Source organism: Scatophagus argus, chromosome 9 (assembly GCF_020382885.2).
Source record: "Scatophagus argus isolate fScaArg1 chromosome 9, fScaArg1.pri, whole genome shotgun sequence".
In the NCBI taxonomy this organism is placed as follows: Eukaryota; Metazoa; Chordata; class Actinopteri; family Scatophagidae; genus Scatophagus; species Scatophagus argus.
Window position 1 is genome coordinate 6,798,180 of NC_058501.1, and position 16,899 is coordinate 6,815,078.

Consider the following 16,899-nt stretch of genomic DNA (forward strand, 5'->3'; position numbering starts at 1 on the left):
TAAGCAGTCTGACAATAGCTTATTAAATGCCATCTTATTGCAGACCAAGCTCTATGCAGATAAGTGAGCACAGCTACTGGTCCTCCTTCAGATAGCAATAACCTATTTGCCCACAAGGTGGCACTTTTTCTCAAGTGGGCTGGTAGGCTGAAAGTATCCTGGAGGGTCATCACAGCTTCTGGAAAATGTGTCTCATTTCCCATAGCCTTCTCAAATAGCATTGACTACACAGTGCATTTGTAGTGCCCCTGGTGCTTCAGAGCTCTGCCTCATTTCAGCAGACAGTACATTTTATGCTCTCTCTGATGGAGGAGCCTATAAGACAGAACAGCTTTATTTCCACCCCCCTCCTCTTTTTTTTCTCACCATAGATTTGACCTTTATGTCTTTCCCATTACATGCTGCATCAGGGAAGGAATGCTGAACCTTGCTGTCAGTTTGAAATTTTGTAAATGAGCTGTAACGAAATTGACACATCCGGGCAAGAAAGAGGAAAAACACACAACAACGTCTCACTACTGTGCATCAGAGTGTTTCAGTTCACTGATATCCTGAAGGGGGAGCTAGGTGTGTTTCTATGCTTTGTCCTCTGTTATTTCAGTGTTATTACAGCAGCATTGCAACATTATTATACTATGCTAGAACAGTATTCAGTACCCACCCAATACCCAGCTCTGGCCAATTAACGGAGAAATGTGAAAAGCCTCTGTGATGATCAGCTGATACACTGACAAATGTAGTGTTAGTCAGAAAAAAAGAAGGAGGTGAGGAGAAGTCTTTAAATAGGATCTTTCAGTGCTGAAACACATGTTGGAACATCACAAGCAACAATCAGACGTCAAGTGTTTGTTTTAGAGGAGAACTATCAGGACTCTGTGCACAGCTAATGCCTCTGCAGGGCTATTAATCACAGGCTCGTGTCTGTTCCTGACAAAGAGAAAGATTCAATTTTGGTCAAAACAAATCTAAATCAGAGCAAGAGGAGTGTTTGTTGAAAATACATGGAAGGGAAGAAGCAGAGATGTTTTGTTTGACTTTCAAACCATGTCCCTGATAAAATAATTTCCAACCAGTCACACTCCAGCAGAGGATAAATCCTATTTTAGTTAGAGCCCGCCATAACTTCTCCCATTAAAAACACTGTCACACTATTGTTGAGAGCTTTGTCATCTTCCAAAGCCAGACTATTAGTCTTGCGGTTGGGCAGTATGCCTGCCTGTGTGTGTGTGTGTTTGTGTCTGTGTACACAATGTTTTGTTTGTTACCCCTGTGGTGTTTCCATCAGCGGTGAGCTGTGTCTCAGTAATCCCCTTGATGCTTGAGTATAAAAGATGTGCAGTGATTTGTCAAGACTGCCATCTCATTCTCAGAACAGTGATTGGTGTGAAAAAAAAACAAAAAAAAAGCCATTAATAATATTAATGATGTAGCTCCCCTTGTCCTGCGAGTCGGCCCCACAAGAATATCAAACAGAAGAAACAAACCTGGAAAAACCAGACAGACTGTTTACGGGCCATCTGTGTACTGTAGCTTCTTTAAACACTGGGGATTCAATAACTGGCATGCATATTGCAAAATGTACCTGTTTCATATTTTACAACATTTTAAAGAGTATTTCTAAGTATTCAGATCCTAGTATTTACACACAGTGTAAATCTTCCAACACAATTAAAGTCCTGCCTTCAATACTATTATTTAATTAAAGGTATATAAGTATTATGAGCAAAATGCATTTAAAGTATGAAAAGTAGAAGTACTCAATGTGCAGTGAAATGTTCCCTGTCGGTGTGTTACTGTTATATCTTATGTTTCTGGACTAATAGAAGAAGACCTGGAACCTGGTACCTGGAATTTGTGCAGTATTTGAGTGGATATACTTAGTGGCATTCTGCCATTGCCACAGAGAAGATTCTTCACTTCACACATTTGTTTGTTGTCTTCCATTCATCCCCTGGGACAATTCACAGTTAGAGTATCAAATGAAGTGTGAATGCACACACACACATACCACTGTATGTATACACGAGACAAGAGGGCACATACACACATGTTGGGGGTTTCACACACGTGAACATGCACCCACATAGTTAGATTTTCTAAAGTGGAAGGCTTGTGTGACTGAGCTAAAGGATATGTGCGAGCGTCGAGCGTGTGCATGCACCTGTTGAGTGTTGTTGAGTGCAGCCTGGGAAACAAACCCTCAGTTCCACACACACGCCCTCACACACACACATATTTTGACATACTCATTCAGTTCATAATATCATGCGCTGTTCGAAGCCGAACTAACCTGATGTCCTCAAGCCATGTGTGGTGGTTCATCTCTTTTGGAGTAAGTACCCCGTAAGAAAAGAGTTGTGTTGTGAGATTCAGTGGGTGAGGTGCTCAATGTTTAGCTTTAAACATCTCCACTTAGCTTCCACTTAGTTCCCATATATTATCCAGCAGATTAATACTGATGTCATGTAACTTGAACACTAAGAAATATGGCTGTGGCCTGAGGTGAGTAGAATTTAACAAACACATCTCACCTTACTACCAGTTAAGTTACCAGGTGTTAATGCTGCCTCAGGAGGTGCATGTCTTATTTAAAATAAATAAATAAATAGTGATGCACAATTGCACATACTGGTATTCAATGCAATACACCATGAAATGTGTCTATTTGTCTTAAAAACCTGAAGTGAAACCTCGATATATTATATGATTATATAGCCCTGTAAATAACTGCCATATAACTGCAATCGCATCAAATCAGTCAGGTCTGGATAAAATGTCGCAAAAAAATAAAATCCTGAAAGTATTGTTAAGAAAACATGCTGATTCATTGAGTGTCTAATTGCATCTCAGCTAGTAAAACTTCCTGTTGTAGTGACACACACACACACTTCTGGGAGGGAGGTTGGAGTGGACTTATCGTGTTTCCTCTCAGGAAAGTATCCTGGCTGATGTCAGTTTGGTTTTGGCCAAATAAATGTCTGATAGTCAGGAAGAGCTGCAGGGATTTTCCTTTTTCCTACATCAGATCTCCACTGTTGTACAGACTACTACGTAAGCCAGCATGGAAATAGTGCAGGGAGATGCCGACTTTACTTTCCTCATCATTTTTATGAGGCGTGCCATCATAAAACTCAACAACACAAAGTTTTTAGATTCCAATCCAGTGTAGCTGCTTTATCCATTAACCATGCACAGTATGTCTCGCTTAGTTGACAGGATCCTGTCTTTGTTTGCCAGCATCACTGTTATTAATCATTTTTAACGCTTCAGCTTGAGCCGATATTTATCAAAGCACCTTGAGAATTTATCATGTATTGGCACAACAGTCATGCACCAAAATTTAATTAAAATGAGCCATGAAGTCTTGATGTGTAGCTGACTATTTTTTTTTTTTTCTCTTATCCATCCTTTATTTTGGTCTGGACTGTCATCAGTTTGGCTGGCCCAGTCATCTGTTGAATATTCAGTGGCTGCTCCAACAGATGATGTTCCTGGTGGATGTCAAGGGTATATGTGCTCTGCAAACTGTCTTTGAATGTATTCGTCATGCTGCAGGCATCAACCTTCTCAGTGACTGGCTGGAACATAACAGCTATGTTTCTGCTGGAGTGTTTTGCTGCGGCACAAACAAGGTGGACATCTTTGTTATGAGCTTATGTCCTGTAGCCACTGCCTGCTTCTCTTCAGATTTGATTAGATTAAGGCATTATGCAACAATGACTTCTAAACTCTTAAGTAATAATAACGGATGGCTTCACTCTAATCTTATTTTAGGAGATTTATGAAGATTCTGCAGTTATTTTGACACAAACAGTGTGGTGGTTTTTGGTTCATCTTTATGAAGAAACAGACATGTTTCTCATTTGCAAACAGTTCTAGTAAAATGTAGTTTAAAACTATTCAGAGAAACATTTGTATGAAGCACTTCTGTCACATGCCACTTTTCATAGACATCGTCTGCTTCAGCCTCCGTAACCCATGGAGTTCCAGGGAGAAACGGCTGTTAATAGCAGTGATTACACTGAGACAAAGTTACAGCTACACATAGGTCAGATTAAGCTGTTACCTTCAATGTCGTGCTGGCAAAATAAAATGTGACAATGCAGGATTGAATGCAGGTATCTTTTATCAGCCACGCAGGATCTTGAAGGAGACTATACACATGTTGTCAAAACTGATCCGCAAAGCATTGCAGAAAGAGCCTGACTGAAGCCTACAGTTTTCATTAAAAAGACGTGAACACATACTAACATGCGGCTTAAAACACAAAAGAATTTGTACTGTTTGACAGTAAGAAAAGAGTGTCTGTTCTTTTGCTGGTCTACAGTCTGCTGACCATCCATCACAGTATAATTCAGTCAAAGTGTTACCAGAGAGCCTTATGCTGCTGCTGAGCTTGTGCTCGGCAAGCAGCAGGCTGTGAGTGTGTGTGCCTGCTTGTCCGGTCTGTATCTTTAAGAGGAGGGGCCTGACATTTATATTAGTATTTCTGAGCCAGTCTATGGGAGGGTATGGACGAGAAGAGGAGGAGGGCAGGAGGGGTTGTGTTGGGCTGTGGAATGAAGTTAGGAGCTGTGGAAGGTTCACACACAGCTGAGAGAGCAGGCAGAGGACAGCACAGGCTACCCCACTCACACATCCAAAACGCACAGAGACAGAGAGGAAGACGCTGTCCCAAAAGGAGGAGGAAGAAACAGAGAGGAGGAGGAGGAGAAGAAGAAGAAGAGGGTGAGAGCATGGCCATGTACGAACCAGCTTACCTGCCTCCGAACGCCGAGGAGCAGGACTTCATCCAGGCTTATGAAAACGTCAGAGAGAAGTATAAAGGTGGGAGGCTGCACTCACGTTACACTGATGACAGCCACTGCATGACTACATGATGAAGGAGGACGTGTCTTTGCTTGCATGTTTGTAGAGGAAGGGTCTTAATCATCTGTCTGCAGTTAGTGTTATTGACTCTGCACAGGTGCAAGCATGTGACAGTTTGCATGCACACCTTGCTGTGCCTTTGATCACACTGGCTGCTGTGTATGTGTGTGTTTCCGGATGAGAGCAGTCGGTGCACGCTACGTCTCTGAACTGCTGAGTGTTTTATTGATTGGCAGCACATGCTCGCTGTCACTCCTCCACGATGCCTCTCTTAGTGTGCCTAGTCCTGTGGATTTACAGCAGTGCCTCACTTTGATATGTGACCGTAGCAACAAACCCAATGTGCTGACCTCTGACCTCGATGAGAATGAGAGAGGGGTTAGTTGAAGTCTGAGGGTTCCGCTGATTGTTATCCTGTATCCAGTCACATCAGCGGACATTGACAGGTGATGCTGAGCCAATAGTGAAATTCATTTATGCACAACAGGGAGCTCATGCTTTTCTTCTCAAATCTTGATCTCATTTTATCCCTTTATCTCCTCAAGTGTGCAGCTCAGCATGCCTTCGCTGGATTATCTTACATAGTTTACTTTTTTTGGAAATGTGGTGCAGGAATGAATCAGAGATGTGAGGGATGAGTTGACTTCGACAGGTGAAAGCAAAACCACATCCATAGCAAAGCCAGCCTATCCGACATGCCTCTGTACCGGCTTTCATTTTTCACTTTCCTCACTTCAGAGGATGTCAGCAGTGTCCTCCAAGCGCTTTTATTTCAAAGTTTTGTTTAGATTTCATTCCTGTCCATATTGCATATATTAATATTCTTTCACTTTTCCTGCTGTTAGATGTCTTTCCTCCTGCATGTTTCATCTGTTCTGTTCCAACAGATGATCAGGAAGAGGGAGAGCTCCTCTATAAATATTGCCCCAATTTTTTTTTTTTTTTTTTAATTTTCTCTGTGGTTGTGAGAATCTTGCAACTGGGCTTGTGCTGAATCACTGTTGCGTATTTTCTGTGTATCAGCACACAGTTTGCATATTTTTCTTTGTGAGTGGGTCTATTTGTGTGAACATTTCATATTTAAAAAAAAACAAAAACCGCTCTGTATTGCATTTTCAACACCTGTGAATCATGAGTACATCGGTTGTAGATGTAATGCACCAGTGCCAAATAGTCAGCCCTTTCCGGCCTACATTGTGTGCCACTGGGCTGGATTTAGAAGAAAATTCACGGGATAAAGTGTAGATTGCTTTCAGACACTTAGGAAGGTGCTGTTATCAAGTGCAATTAGGGTGTCAGTTTTGAGTTAGTGTTTTATTTGGCAACAGTAAGTGACTTCTAGCATGTATTCAAAAGTATAGGGTGACAACTGTTCTTTTCAGCAATGTTATTACATTTAGCTTGATAAGAACAATACTGGAATGCATTTTCACGGTTCTATTTGTCTGTCTGTGTGTGTATGTGTGTGTGTGTGTGTATGTGTGTGTGTGTGAGAGAGAGAGATCTCAATGTTTGTAGTGCTGTTTCTGTACCAGGAGGTAATGGGAAGCAGGAGCTCTGTGGCAGGTGTTTATGTTCCAGACGTTCCTCTGTGTTCCTTCCTCGACAGCGTCTGTGCTCCACTGAGGTCCTGCTCTCCTTATTAAGGCACACTGATGACACAGCCAATCAGAAAGTTTGTTGAGGTTCATCTCACACTTTTTAAAATGACGGTTCTCTTACATATTCGTGCTAACATACTGCAGAATTGCACTAAATTCTGACACTGTAACGTCAGCTACATTTGTGTGAAACATGGAGCACTGTAGGAGGACTCTTAAATTTATTAACCTTATTCTTACTGCTGGTACCCTGAAGAACTCGGTATACATCATAATAAGCTGCATGTAATGTGGTATGAATGGTGTATAGATGTACCTACTTATGCTTGATAGTGGAAAGTATTTGGTTCACAAACATTTTCAAGATACACAGCAGTACATGTTCCTGATGTGAGATACTGATCTGTACCCAAGCAGACTATAACCACACTGTCCTAAATACCTGACCTTGTGCATATCCCCAGGCCGGGTTTTGTCTTGAAACAAAGACAAACCAAGTCAGGCCACTATTTTCCCAGCTATCAGATATATTTGTATGTTTCAACATACATGTCATCCAAGATCCCCAAACGGAATCAAGACATGTTAGGATGGACATTTCTTGCAGCGAGGACCGGAGGGAACCATTTAAAATGAGCCTCCTAACACGGTACAAGCACAAGTTGATATTATGTAAAACCTTTCACTGGACGTTAGAAAGCTGTCTCATTATATCTTCAGCATGCTGCCATGCAAAGAAATCATTTGCCTATGTAATCACAGATACCTTCTAGATACAGCACACAGCTTCCAGGTGTGGGTGTTTGCCTATCAGGGCATTGTCAGCCCATTTTAACTTGGAGGGAAGGTGGCTGTCCCTCCAGTAGCATAACTGGTGTTTCTGTACCTACTTTAAATACCTTTGTTGAACAGTAGTGAGGAGGATGTTACTACTTGTTCACCCACCATCCTTGTGTGTGCTGTCTGACACGTGCAGTACTTTAAGATAATGACTGAGCCCCTAGATGGAAAATTCAGTCCAATATTAAATATCTAAGCAACTACTGGATGGATTGCCATGATATTTGGTACACATCCTGATATCCTGATTTTTATCTATTTTATGATTAATGCAAGTGCCAATATATTGAACCAAGATGTTGAGTGTTTTAGCATTGTCATTGAGAGCATCACCATGTTGACGTTAGCCTTTAGCTGAATATAATTTCCTAATGGAAAGATGTTTGATATAACAATTTTAAGACTTATAAACTAGAACATATTATGTTGGATTTGATATTAAGAACATTTTCTAAATGGGATAAATAGAATTCACATCAGTTAATCTGCTCTTCCTAATGTTACTCACTGCTGTCTCATTGCCTCCTCTAAATTGTGGCCAACTGGATGGTAAAGCCCTGGCTGTCTTCCCACTGTCCTTTAATGTAATTTGTGCTAGCAGCTGATGCCGATGTTACTGGGCGGCCTGAGCGGGGGATTGCCCTGTTCATGTCAGGTGGACTGCTGAGGGTGCACAGACATGGCTGGAATCCATATTTCGCCCCAGTGTGTGTCCTGCAAGGTTCTGTCCTATGCCCCACAGGGCTTAAAATAACCCCTAAATATAGCCATGGCCATGTTCAGACCGCCAATTAAACAGTTATTTTTGGCAAACTTGATTGTCTGCTAAGGGTAATTTAAATTCCACTTTCCTTTTGGCTGGAAAAATTAAATGTTATTAAGCCAAGCCTAGCTTTGTTGTACATAAAAGAAACTGGAAATAGAATAAAACAGAAAGTCTAACAAAAATAGAAACCATGGTGATCAATTTTTATTTTTGCCATATAGTGTTAATCATCAACACAGAATTTAGCTCAAGATAGACATACAGCACTATCTTTATGAATGACTGCAGTGGATTATATTTACAGTATGTCATTGTGTGAGGTGAGAAGTTATGGGTCACACAGATTTATGAATGAAGGAGCTATTTACAAGGCGAGAAGCAACTGAGCATATATGTGTGTTCATGAATAATGTATTGGGTGTGTGTCTGCTTAAAGCTGCTGAGTGCAGGTTGTGTTTCCCCATCACACACTTGTAACTCGTCAGAATTGGCGCTGATGCCAGTGACCTCTTTTCATGTCTTGTCCTGCTGCTATTAAAAATGAGAAAGGTTAGAAAGGTTATGTTAGCTCCCCGAGGTGGCAGATATCTAAGAGTTGTGGATCTTTTCCCTTGTAATTCAGTGTCTTGTGTTGGCTGCCTGCCACAGGTTGAGAAGTGTTAATATAGGGATCAGAATGAACAAATGGTGAGTGCCCTTGAGAAAAGCACTTAACCCAGACCACCAAGATTTCAGTGTGTCCACTCTATGTTGTTGTGTGAGGGCAAAAAATGTTACTTATTACTGAGATGTTGTGGTTCGGATGAATGGATTTTCTAGTTCTACTTATTGGACACTACTTATTCTACTGCCTGTCCTTTCTTTCTGCATACGGTAATGTGCCTCTTACCACTCATGTAAGATAACAAACAGGTACACGCCATATAATTATGGAGATTACCTGTGTTAAGGTTATCACATAGTTATCATAGACCAAAGTGATATCTTACAAACTGCCTCGTAGCTACTTTGCTGCCCTCGATACACCTGAAGAGAACAGTGAGAGCTCTTCTTCTTCTGATGAACTGTCAGTTAAAGACCTCACGATAGCTTTTTTCCTGCCACAAGATGCTAAACAAGACTGAGTCCGCGCTGGGAGCTCTGAGATGCTGTAAACTGTGGTGCTAACATCAACATAACTAACTCACTTGCTACAGTGATAATACCGAAATGATTAGGTTTAATGCCATTGGATGTTTACACGTTCAGCATCTTAGTTTAGTGTGACAGCATGGTAGCATTTGCTAATTAGTGCTAAAAGTGTTTTAATTTGGGCCCAATAACCAAAATTATTACACTTGGTCCCCACAATCTTTGGAGATCTTTTAGTTAGTCACCTAATGCACATGACACAACCTTGAGAAACCTAAATAAATACAATAATGATTAAATATGGTCTTATGTTCCAGTTAAATCAGTTAAACGTGTACCGTTTATTTTCCATCGCCCACTGCAGTTAACTGCTCATTTGTTGCAGCCCACTCTGGCCTCTCAGAAACACACAATGCTGAATTCACATTGAGGTCAGCCACACACAGACATTATTGCCAGGTGAAGCACTCATGGAAAGTAGGCCGTTGGTAGAACATCTGTGGATTTGGCATGTGTGCATGTCTGTATATAGTTGCATGACATTTGAAGACATTTCCCTTAACTGCAGTGCAGCCAAATGGTGCCCTTTTTAAAGCTAAAGTTGCTTGTTACCTGCCATGCAAACCAAACAGCAAAATCCCTTTAATGGAACTTTTCTGTTTCTGTATTTCCATTAAATACAGCAACTGAAAAGCTGCACATTAAACTCATGCAGGGTGTATCTCTGTGTAGTGTGTGGGTCAGAAAGTGATTAGCTTTGTCCCTTTTAGCCATGCGGCTCAGCTGTAAGAGTTGTCAGATTTCTGTTGCCAGAAAGACAGTGGGTTGTTCCTCTTTTTTTTTTTTCATTTTATTTATTTATTTTTTTTCATGTGAGTCAGCATCCTGCTGCCTGGGATAGATCAGCACTGACACACAGCTCATGTCAAAGGTTACTTTGGGGCAGAGCTTGATAAGCGCAACTATGCTGGGATTCCTCTTCAACCTTATATGGGAGAGAGAAGGAGCTCCGGAGGGATGCTCCCCCAATCTGTCGGCCTTCCTGTCAAACACTCAACAATTTTGCAAAACAGAAGCTTGCTGTTGTTTTATGCCTGAACCTACACTGTTAGTGTGTGAGTAAGGGAATGAGAGAGAGAGACAGGAAGTGAGTTTGGAAGCTGAGGTGTACGCTAAGTCACAAATACATACTGAGATCCATAATCTGTACAAAAAACCCATATCACTAAACATGAATTTTATTCATAAATATTAACGACTCCCAATGAGAAACTTGGTTGTTCAGGAACTGTGTACTTTCTGCTTTCACACATGAAGTTAATTGCTGACAGTGCAGCTAAAAAGAATACAGATAGGCCAAAACACTTGAGCACTGAGACGTTGATACACTCTCATTAAAAGTGCATGGTTAGTCCAACTTAACTGGAGGAATAAAGGATTGCCAACAGTAAAAATGATTTCCATCTCTTCTCCAGCTTACACACCTATCCTGGATCAACTTTGAGTTGCTGTACATCTCCTGTGCAATGAAGGTTTTTCGCCAACTCTTTGGGTCTGTTCATTTCTGATTGTTGCCTCCAGATAAAGATAATTTGGCTAAACTTTTGGCTTGTTTCCACTTGTGTGATCATCTCACCACGTTTCTTGGGAAAGGAAAAGGAAAAAGGAAGACCTGATGAAGCACAAGAAATGCCTTGTAGGTCAAAATGTTGCCTCAAATACACACATTTTCAAAGCTTGGAAATTTCCCTGTACTGACATCCTTTTTCCCATGTACTTTTTATTTTGGCCTGCACCTGCATCCAGTTGAGGTTAAATGTGCAAACTATCCATCAGCTTTCCTTCTTGTTTTCTGCTCCATTCAAGGCTTTTATAGCAATTGAAGCAAAAATGCGAAGGCCATAGTTTGTGATAAACTGGAATTTTGGAACCAGCAATTTCCTAATATCACAGTAACTTACAAGATTTCATGGCACTGAGGCTCAAACTGTTTGCAAACTGGTCTTGATGTCATCTTTCAGTCATAATTGGAAAGCCTGATTTTTGCAATTTTGTTTCAGATCCACTCACCTGGATACAGCCTTCACAAGTCAGTGTATATGAACCTCACACACATGGTTAAATCCATTTAAACTGTCAAAGTTGTTTTCCTCCCTGAGTGTGTGACATTGCTTAGTTAGACAGATGTGTATCCGCTGTGTCATTGCATAATGCAGCACAGCAGTCCTGTGGATGATGATGTCTGCTACAGACTACAGACGATGATCCTATTTAATCTGACATATTGTTTGCTTTTAGACTGCGTAAGAAATGCTTAACAAGCACATTGAGTGGCAGCTGTCAGTTCGTTTTAGCTCCATGCTTCACATTGGAGCACCAAACTTCAGTTTGCAACCAGGGTTGGACTTGTGCCTTCAGCCTTATTGCTGCTCTTTTCACACAAACCAGAAGCCCTGCGGTATTTAAGTGTTTAGAGTTTCTCCCTGAATTTTTACAAGGGCTGAAACACATGGCTTTGTGGCTTCAGAAGAAAAACAAATGTGGACAGAAATCTGTGTGGAAAATACTGGGGTTCTAACACCTGGGTTGTGTCTGACACAAAGACTCTGTGTTTCCACTGCTTTATGCTGCAGGGCAGGGCTTTGGCGCTTTATTAAGTCAAGTATTAGTCTGGCATTGTAGCTTCAAAGCTCCAATGAGCTATGAAAAGTTAATGGGAAAAACAAAAACATCCACACACACACTCACATGCATACCATTGCTGCAACATACTACTGTAGACAGAAAGGTCTTTTAAAAAGAAGAGGAGTCACCACCTCCAAAGCCCTGTGAAGATTCCCTCCCCCTCTTTTCCCAACACTCTCCTCTCAAATTGATTGAAGTGCCTGAATGTGTGTTCATGAACACCACTGAGTATGTGAGATGAAGTGAGATGTACAAATATGTCAACCAAAAACTCAAAGAAATACATAAGTATTTACCAAAATGTAGACTTTTTCTTGAAGGGAAAGTCAGTACTTATCAGATGTTCAGTGTATATGTAAGCCTTTTCAACATTTAAGAGATCATTTCTAAATTTAAACATTGGAATGTTTTAAACCTTGTCACTGCAGGTGTTATTTTCACAGCACAATGACAGGTGTTTGGCCTCTTCCTGAGATGACAACTGTAGAATTTTGAGTTAGGGTTTGAAAAGGCATGATTAACCTTAAATAATATCTGTTTTGTCAACTTTTCTTCTTTCAAAAGTTTTCAGATTAACCTCAAATCTGGTGATGTTCCTTATTTTGGACAAAGTAAAGCAAAGTGGAGCATGCCAGTTACGTTTGCTTTAATGGGAGACCCTGAATGCAACTTGCCACTGTAAACGGAGACCAAGTTCCATAGACAGTTTGAAAGAAAGCAGATGAATAAGGGCAAAATACTGAAAGCTGAATGTATGAGCTGCTGGAAATACTTTTACAGTAAATGATTTGCAATGTCTTTCACTCTGGCATGAATTAATAGAAGTCTCTGTGTCCACTGTGAAGGACACTCTGTTGAGGCAAGACAACAACTTCTTCATAGCAGGAGTGATTTTTTTTTCACATTGAACGCTGTCCAGATTCTGGAAGCCAGAGCAAGTGGAAACATTTCCGCTTCATTGCCAGTGGAACTTAAATAGACTTCAGGGTTATTACATTCAAAGTGAGTAATAATGGGAATACCCCTTTGCACATGATCTGACACATGATAATGTGGATTACCAGGTAATGACGAGTGTGGGACTGCATGTATGAGAGTGTCGGCCTATTTCTTAGCCCGCCTTGTCATTTCCCAACACTGAAAGGCAATGAGTTTATTACTGGTCACTGGTATTCAGAGCAACTGGTGCCGGCCGGTGTGACAGTCACCACACCAGCCAGAAATGTCACAACAGGTCACCCTACACAGCTGACTACAGGGGGAATGTTCTCCATGTGCGCACTCGTACAAACACACAGACATTCTACACAAAGTTTCTCACTGCTTTTTCCACACACAAACACACACAGGCACAGGGACTACAAACATGCCACAAGGAATAAGTTGTTACATTCTCCTGTGTTAGCAGATCGCTTAACCTCTTTTGGTCTGAGATACCAACAACAGAGGAGTAAAGCTTGTTAGCCTCTCCAAATACCTTCCACAGACATGTTATCTTAGGCTTTGACGGCAGGTCCAGTTAGTTAAAAACTACCCTAAATGGTGTGGCTGGCTCCATGGTTTCACCAAAAAGAGCTACACACGCTGACATTACATAAAAGGCATGATGTGGTTCTTAGATAAAGCAGCCGGTCAGATGATATGCTGCTGTCAAACTAAACAAGGACTCGTGCACTCGTGTGTCCGTTAACCCTCGGGTCTCTTATGGGTGTGCCCATTCTCTGTCCAACTACAGGTCATATGACAACCCTGGAAAAACTGCCTGTTGTTTATTTTCTTATCTCAAAGTTCAAATCACTGCTAATTCTGGTTTTCCTGTACTACTGTAAGCTGCACTGTGACACAGTCGAAAGGCCAAAGTATGGCCAGGCTCCAGTTGCTCTCCGGCAACTTTTCATCTGGTCAAGGTCTTTGAAATGTTTGACAAGTACATTTGCGTGGAATGAACCAAGTGTGCAATATTTTACCTTTCTCTCACTAAGTTGTTACAGCTGTTATCACAGTTAAGGACACTCACACTTGATGTGTAGCAGAACCATAAAGGAATGCCATGACCCCTGGTACACATCATTCATCCTTGAGCTTCACATTCATAACATAAATTCACAGCTGAAGGCTAGGAGTAATGATCATGAATATGATATGACAGTTTACTGACTCAGTTAATGTGCCTGCTGTGCTTAAGCTGTGTCAAGGGCAATGCTGCACTGCTGAGCTGCCAATACAACTGTACAATATATCACATGTAGGCAATAATAACCTAGAGTTTACTGAATGACTTGTAGGAAGTCAAAAAGCAAAGATACATAGAATGTGCTAAGTATTGAATTTTACAAAGTCAGCTAAGAGCCCTACCTTTATAATATCTTTTCTATCTATGCTGTTTACACCAAAAAAATCCTCAGCAAGTTGTTGTGTTGGGTGGATATAGCATGTCCTCCATCCTAGCTGGTTGAGGGCATGTGTGTCAGGCAGCAATGAATGGATCAGATTCTGATTATACAAGTTACGTTGGAAGTGTATGTGATGCTTGAAAAAAATAAATTAAAGTAAAATCCGGTGATCGTGTATGGGGCAAATGCTTTTTGAGCCAGTGTGTGTCATGTGATGGAAGTTGCAATACTGAGTGTGACCACTACGGCAAATGTTGCCTCGCAGCACAGTCAGCTCTGTTTCTGGGCTATTTGGTCAGATGAACAGTGCATTTTGAAGAAGGCAGAGTCACAAAACAGTCAGTTACTACACATACTTTCTAATTCGAACAGATACTTATATATCCAATAACTGCGCTGTCCCTTTTTGAATAATCACAGTTATTCAGTGTAGCCCATGGGACAATAGAAAGCAATTTCATTTTGCTTAGGTCAGTTTCATTTCGCTTAGGTCATGACCGTGAGAAAAGGTCTGTCGAATTGTTTAATACCAATTAAAGAGATCTGAAACATAGTTTCTTGTGACTTACAGTGGGAGGCAGTAGACTACAAGACTCAGTGTTAGAATAGAGGCAGACACACTGGTGTCAATGGTGGGAAAGCTGAATGTTCTGGATCGATATAAATCTGTCAGACATGCAGGACAAGTCCCACCGCCCATCCCGGGAGCAGAGCATAGCAGCCAGTAGCCAGTAGCCAGTAGCCAGAGTGGCGCCTCCAGCAGAAACTCCCTGTCATGCATAGCAGAGACAGAAAAAGATGATGAGGCAATCAGACGGTGAGGAAGAGAGGGAAGACAGGAAGTAGAGAGATAGAGTGCTTGAAATAAACAAATAAGAGATTACAAGCAGAAATTAAAGAGGAAGAAAAAGCGGGAGAGGTGGTGTTTGGGGGTTACAGTCTTTTTCACACTTAGCTGTTGTTGGTTTCACGCTCAGCAGCTGTTTGTTTACATGAAGGGACACGTGTAAGTTAAGAAGGTTGTCTTCCAGACTTCTGCTGGAGAGGTTTTATGTTTGACTTCCAGAAATTCTCTGCTAATTCAATGAGATGTTACAGTATCAGCCATACTTCTGTGGTTAAAAGAATACTTATAGGTCACAAAATGTATACTAGACTTGAAACAATTTGTCAATTAATAGAATGTCGAAAGAAATGTAATCTTCAACTATACTGATGAATTCATAAGAAATATTAATAAATAACATTTCAAGCAAAAAATTCACTGTTTCTCAAATAAGAATGTTTTTTTTTCTTAGTCCTTGGGTTAGCCACTTAAAAGTGTCAGTCTAAATGTTCGCTACAGATTAGATGATACTAAATACAATCAGTTGTTGCAGCCGTAGGATGTATTCTTTCAGATAAACTCACATTTTGTTATACTTTAGGATACTTTAGGCTTCTTTAAGTGGGTTTCTGTGAAGTACTTATCCATAGTCAGTGTATTACCTGCAGTAGACTGACTGTCAGGGTGCCCCCAGTGTGGTGAAGCAGAGAGGAGAGTCGGCACGAAAAGAGAAGCAATGTAAGCACTTGGACAGGGTCTGCCGCATAATGGAATTTAGCCACCTAAAAGAAAACCTCCCTTAAAACAAATCAATATCAGTTTAAGAGTTTGCGACATTTTGAATGTTTTCACAGCTTTACCTTGCTGTCAGACGGCCCTTTCCTTTGCACTATATGTACTCAACTGGCATGCTTTAGTCCAGAACACCAAATAAGCCAGACAGACACTTGCTGAAGAGCACTGCTGTGCTACTACTGTAGGTAATACACTAACTATGTATAGATATGACATGGAACCCTACGTCAAATAAACAAAACTGTCTCCTTAAAAGCTGAAAGATCTAAGTAATTAAAAATTTGATTAATAAAAGACACTGCCTAATCAATATGTCGTGTAAGATTAAGTAATAAGATTTCCTGCTATCTGTCATTTGACTCACTTTAGATGAAAAGTATAGACTAATTTCTACTAGACTAGACTAACTTTCAGTATTTATGCTCATGACGCACTTCTTACTTGATAGTCTTCTCAGAAACAATATGACAACTTTCACTGTCCTCTGTGACATCTTCCCTCTTGTGCCTACAACAGTGTGTTCCACCAGTGAAATGTGACTGGTTTCAGCTGGGTTTCATTTGCACACACACACACACACACACACACGTGTACTTTCCCTTAAGGCCCACAGGAGGTATCACTTGGCAAAGGCAGTGTTTCCAGCCTTATGTGTGCATCCAGCTCACAGGTCCTTGGAGGTTTCTGCCGCGCTCCCTGTAGAAGCACAGCAGGCTTAGTCAATATGAAAGGGTGTGTGTTACATTTATTAAGTATGCATATTATAAAGTGTACTATTGATAATTAATGCATTTCCCTCTGTCAGTGTCCAGATACTCATACAACATTTATCAGTGCTTTTGAGATTACAGTGATTTGACGACGACATTTAGTTTTCATTTACTGTTTTATTGTTGATCTTTTTTCATTGTACATTCTAGTCCTGCTGAATCATAGTACTTAGTTTGCTCTTCTCTTCTCTTCTTACTTCTCCTCATGCTGGTTGAGTTTATT

General features: G+C 40.8%; 1 protein-coding gene across 6 annotated transcripts in view; it reads left to right on the plus strand.

Moving 5' to 3' along the window:
* Positions 1 to 16,899, plus strand: part of LOC124064434 (plectin-like) — a 119,368-nt gene that overhangs the window by 8,344 nt on the left and 94,125 nt on the right. For 2 of the 6 annotated variants that reach the window (XM_046398895.1, XM_046398896.1), the window contains exon 1: positions 4,497 to 4,827. The exons of the other annotated variants lie outside the window; for them this stretch is intronic. In XM_046398895.1, coding sequence (XP_046254851.1) covers positions 4,512 to 4,827 — 316 coding nt within the window. In that variant the 5' untranslated portion in view covers positions 4,497 to 4,511. Of the gene's footprint in view, positions 1 to 4,496; positions 4,828 to 16,899 lie in introns of those variants that run through there. 6 annotated transcript variants of the gene reach the window in all.